The sequence below is a fragment of the Monopterus albus genome, unplaced genomic scaffold, assembly GCF_001952655.1.
Source record: "Monopterus albus unplaced genomic scaffold, M_albus_1.0 scaffold6.1, whole genome shotgun sequence".
Taxonomy (NCBI): domain Eukaryota; kingdom Metazoa; phylum Chordata; class Actinopteri; order Synbranchiformes; family Synbranchidae; genus Monopterus; species Monopterus albus.
Window position 1 is genome coordinate 4,262,615 of NW_018127886.1, and position 5,539 is coordinate 4,268,153.

At 38.8% G+C, this 5,539-nt stretch overlaps 2 protein-coding genes across 3 annotated transcripts in view; one reads left to right on the top strand and one right to left on the bottom strand.

Annotated features, from left to right (window-relative positions):
* The window catches only part of klhl17 (kelch-like family member 17), a 15,270-nt gene extending 11,480 nt beyond the window's left edge, over window positions 1–3,790 (top strand). The window contains 1 exon segment of the mRNA XM_020614795.1: window positions 1–3,790. Within this exon segment, the coding sequence (XP_020470451.1) occupies window positions 1–206 (206 nt within the window). The 3' untranslated portion in view covers window positions 207–3,790.
* The window catches only part of noc2l (NOC2-like nucleolar associated transcriptional repressor), a 70,296-nt gene that overhangs the window by 31,594 nt on the left and 33,163 nt on the right, over window positions 1–5,539 (bottom strand). The gene's annotated exons all lie outside the window — the stretch shown is intronic.

The window sequence follows — 5,539 nt, forward strand, 5'->3', positions numbered from 1 at the left end:
TGGATGGATGGCTATATGCAGTGGGCGGTAAGGATGGCAGCTCCAGCCTGAACTCCATTGAGAAGTACAACCCACGTAGCAACAAATGGGTCGCAGCTTCTTGCATGTTCACACGGCGCAGCAGTGTAGGCGTGGCTGTGCTGGAGCTACTCAACTTCCCACCGCCCTCCTCACCCACCCTCTCGGTTTCCTCCACCAGCCTTTGACACGGGGTTACCACTTGGCTGACCCCAGCCTCTGCTGCTAAGGCCCAGACTGGCTCTGGGAAGAGACGCAACTGCTCTGTTTGAAATGGGGCGGAGGAAGATGATTGTAGTGGACAGGTAAAACTGGGGGGGGGGATGAAGCAGTATTTACATTATTGTGGAAAAACGGTTTTTGTGTGTGCACTGTGCAGACCTCAGCAGTGCACATTGTGAAGCGTGGCTACACCAAAAGTTTGACCTGAGTTGCGCTGACCTTTGTTGGGGCAGCCCATCACTGTTGACCACTGCTTGAACTGACAGTTATTTAGCCTACTTGTGTTTCTGAGTTTTCTTAACTGTACAAATCCAGTCCAGACAGCCAGCCAATTTAATTGGAAAAATATCAGCATGCAATTGCAGCTACCTAGATTGTTAAAAACACTTGACTCCCTGCAATTGCATTGACTGCTAGACAGTATTGTAGGTAAGACCATGGAGTGCAAGACCCTCGTTTTTCTGCAATAATGTGAATATGCCTTGAGACCCTTATTGTCAAGCATCTCAGAACCACTCCTAGTAATCCAGCTGAAACTTATCATAGGAATGAAAACACTTCACCTCAGAGGTTATTTATGAAGCCTCCTTCTCTTACTTTCAGCAAGGAGAAGAACTGCTCTTAGTGATTTCCTAAGATATTTATCTCAATTGATAAAATGCTCTTACTTATTGATGTAAAAGTAGGACCAAAAAATGGCCCACTCTGAGAATTCTTGGCCAGATAGGAGCCGTTTCCAAATCCGAAACATGACCCTGGTTTCATAAATATACAGTTCCTTTAATAATTAGTGGCACGCTTGGTAAAAATCAGGGGAAATGTTATGAGGTTTTAATTTAAAAATTTAGGAGCATTGCCCTCTCAAACGACATTACACAGCTATTTATTTTTAGGGATAGTTAAGGCATTCAAAACGTTTACTGAAATATCCACACATTTTATTGTTTATTTTATTTATTTATTTATTATAATTTTTACATTTTATTGTCAAACCGTTCAGGCTGACAGTTCTGCCATTCATTCTGGACTGCACTTTATTTGATCTGGTTGCCTGAAACTGCACTGTAGTACTCCACCATAGCAGTTCCCACTCTGTTCAACAGTACAAAGATATTCTTGGATAAAGATGTGTAAACACTCACTGGCATCATTCTTTCCTCAAGGCCCACTTCTTCTCCCACCCCTCTAGTATTTGACACACTTATCGTGAAACATGGTGGACACCTGTTTGTTTGATGCTGCTGTCCTCAAGATTTGCAAGATTTTTTATTTTAAAGACAGCATTGCTTTGCAATAATGTATGAAAAAAGGTTAAAGAGGTTTTACTTTTGGAATGTAGCTTTTGACTGGTTATATCATACATGTTTACATATTGGCATTGACTCCCAACACCAGGTTAACATGCTGTAGTGCTGCTATGTCACAGTAGGTGGCAGTAACAGGCAACATTGTAAACCCTTTTCACAGTGCAAGAGAGCATGGACATAAACATAGAAAAGCTAGGCCCTCAGAACTGTAAGACTTTGGATCCCTTTTTATAAAAACAAAATTATTATGTTGAACTATATGTATTTATAAAAAAAATTGTATATATTCTAATATATTCTCTTTTAAAGAAACATAGAGAAGGAAATATAGCAGCCCTAGAGCTATTTAAGAGTGTTTTAATATATTTATTTAGTTGTGTTTGTGCACATCATCAATGGAAATGACAAGGAGAATGTTTAAGTGTGAGAGAGGTAGTTATTCTGTTTGTGTGCATTTGGAGTTTCTCCTGATTGTTGCATTTTGATATGGAGTATTTAATTTGCAACCGTTTCTTCACTGCCAAAGCGAGTTCTCACATGACACCGTAGCTTATGTCCTCATGTCCTATATTTATGCAAAAGGATTCAGTTGTTTGTAAACCTATAGATGTGGCTTAAAGTGTTGATACTATTTAAAATAGAAAGAAAATAAGTTGAAACTGATCGAAGTAGCTGGCATCCACTAACCCCTATTCCACATTTATTGGAAGCTGCTGTTACATTGCTTTTGATTGTCAATTTAATATATTTTTAATAATACAACAGATGAAAAGGGCATGGACGAAAATGCTGGAACACCCTTTTGAGGCAACTGTTGCAATCAAGTGTTTTTGTGGCTCTTATTGAGACTGATACTTCTAATGGTTTGGCCTGCTTCTTGAACAAACTGCATGTTTCAGATATCTCAATAGATATTCAACCAGATTAAGATCTGAACTGGTCTTCTTCCATGGAGCTCGCTTCCATTCAGAAGGCAACATATGGTGTGACTGGACATATTTGCTACTTAGTCTTGGAGATCAGCTTTTATCTGTTTTGAAGCTTTCTGTGGTGGTGACAAAAGAATGTATAATTTCAATAGCTGTCAGGAAGAACAAACAGTGAGGTGTAAGGGTACCAACACCGTTAGCCACATCTGTATGGATGTGTCAATGAAGGACTGTTTTCTTTAATCATACAGAGATTAAGGCTGGATATTGATATTGATCTCTCAATTCAGTTTTATTTCAAGTCCATTATTTTTGATTTGATTCATGACAATTAATTTACATCTGATAAATACCAATGTCAGAATTTTCAGCATTTAACAAGTGAGCAACACTGTTGTTTCCTTGTATATAATATAAGTTCACATATAGGCCAACCTGTGATCACATTTACTGATTGTAATATTTTTGTGGACCAAAGATTTACAGTACTTTCCTTGGCAAATACAAAACTACTAAAATACAAAACATCCATTTTCTTAGGTACATGTGCAAAACAGCTGAACAGAAATATAAAAACCCTGCACCACTAACAAGGCCGTTATCACTGTGCATAATCTAAAAAATGAATGCCATCCCATTCAGCTACATACACTAGCAGATGCTTCAACAAAGTCCGGACATCCTCTTTAATGGTCAGTTTGAGCCTTCAGAAATGGTTTCATCTGTTCTGTTTGTGTTGACAACAGACTGATATCTGCAGACAGCTGGCATTAGTTCCTCAACAGGAACAGACTGAATAAAGGAGTCCACACACTGTTCAGTCAACTTCAGCAGCCACACATCTCATAGCCAGAGGTAATATCTCTGCAACAAAGCAAACTGAAAACTCAGATCAGGCTTTCTTTCCTGTCTGTCCCTCTCGTTGACAGGATCTCTACATCCAGTATGAGATATCCTGAGACACAACAGTCCTGTGTTTATGGACTGTTATGACTTAGCATGGCTAATATAGCCAGATATCATCTACAATACTTTATATCTTAACCTTATTATATATTTTGTTATAACTTCTTTTCCATGTTTAGTGAAGATATACGTTTACAGAGAAAAGACGCAAATATAAAAATTGATCTGGGGATTTCAGGAATTGATGTTGAATCATACAAACAAGGATCACAATTAATCGAAAAATCGATATTTCTATCCAGCCCTAACAAGAGATGGTTGTAACACAGGTTTACCTTCAGTATATCAACACTTAAAACTAATGAGTAATGTTGACACTTGGTGCTGTCATATTCCCTTCCACAATATAGCAAGGAAATGGAGCCAACTTTACTGTAACAAAGATGAGCTACAAACAGCTGTATAATTAACTACAGATGTACTGACTGTAGAACATGTGGTGCACGATTTGGGAATGTCACCACTCAATCTACATTGTCTGAAATAAAGTGATGGTTTGGGGTATTTTTGAGTCAGTTAGGAGTCGATATCTGGGTTCATTTCATGTACGGTGCAGTAATAACCATTCCAAACTTCTGAGAAGTTGGCTTTTTTTTTTCCTTATTTTGAAGGATTTTGTTTATCTGGTTCTATTTATCCAAAACTACCTTACTTTTCATTTACTCTCTGTTAGAGTGGACCCAGTAGAATAGGGGCTGTAATGTTCTTGTGGAAATGCTGTTATTCTGTAAAGGCGATGTGAGTCAGGGATTTAAGAGAAAGACGCACACAACCACACAAGACTTCGGCCTCCATTCTGCTGATTGAGCTGTAAATAGAAAGACTGCTCAACTTATCTTAAATCCATTTGTTCAATTTCAGTGTAACTAGTTTTTTTAAGTTTGTGTTTGATGTGGTAATGATTATTTATGATATGTTTGTTATTTATGAGGAACTGTAAATTATCAGATTTTGCACTATTGCGAAATGGAGCAATACTATACACTGTACAAACCTGAAATAAAGATGTTTTCAGATGTGATAACTGTCTCAGTGAATCTGAATACACACTGTGTACTCAGTGGTTGGTACAAAACCAACAACATATCCTGTAACTGAAAAGCAAGAGGCTTTAATCCTGAGTCAACAAATACTGTACATGTTTCACAGTACTCATGACAGTGGTTAAGAGAAGCAGCCAAATGCCCAATGAAAACGCATCCATGCAAGCAAATAAACAAACACACACACACTAAAGGTTGTGTTACTAATACTGTTTGTTGCTAGGCCCACTGTACGATGTTACTTCCCAACATGCTCCTCTTTCAGAGTGATCTAAGCAGACAGCTGAACACTCACACTTTATCCTTCTTGAGCTCAGTTACATGGCATTCACACCTGTGGCTGCCTCAACACATTCAAACCTATAAACTTCAACTCTCCCAAAACACATGCAAACACAGACCAAGTACCCATAAAGCTAAATACATATCTATAGGTTTGAATGAGAGAGCAAAAACAAGGCTACAAATGAACACAGAGCTGGTTTAGCAGTATATCCTAAAGACAACATGTAAGTCTCTTTCAGAGATACACTCATTTTCATTAATTTGACGGTATATGAACACGTCAACTTCATGCCTGAATGAGTGAGAGGGAGACCACCAGGCAAACTGAATAGCGCTCACTTTTCAAACATCAGCTGTCTGAATTTAAAAATCATCAAATATTCAGCGGTGAGAACTCACAATTACACTTCTACAGGCCACCATGTGTTAGTTTCAGTTTTGGCCAGACTTGTTTTAAAAACAAGGACATATCACTCCTGCCCTTACATCCAGCGTTTCCACTCTGCTATCTTCCCTGTCTGGAGTGTTTTGTCATGCACATGTGTCAAACCTATAAACTTCAACTCTCCCAAAACACATGCAAACACAGACCAACTACCCATAAAGCGGGAGATTGACAGGCGGATCAGTGCAGGTTCTGCAGTAATGCGGTCGATGTACCGGTCCGTCGTGGTGAAGAAGGAGCTGAGCTGTAAGGCGAAGCTCTCGATTTACTGGTCAATCTACATTCCGACTCTCACCTATGGTCATGAACTTTGGGTCATGACCG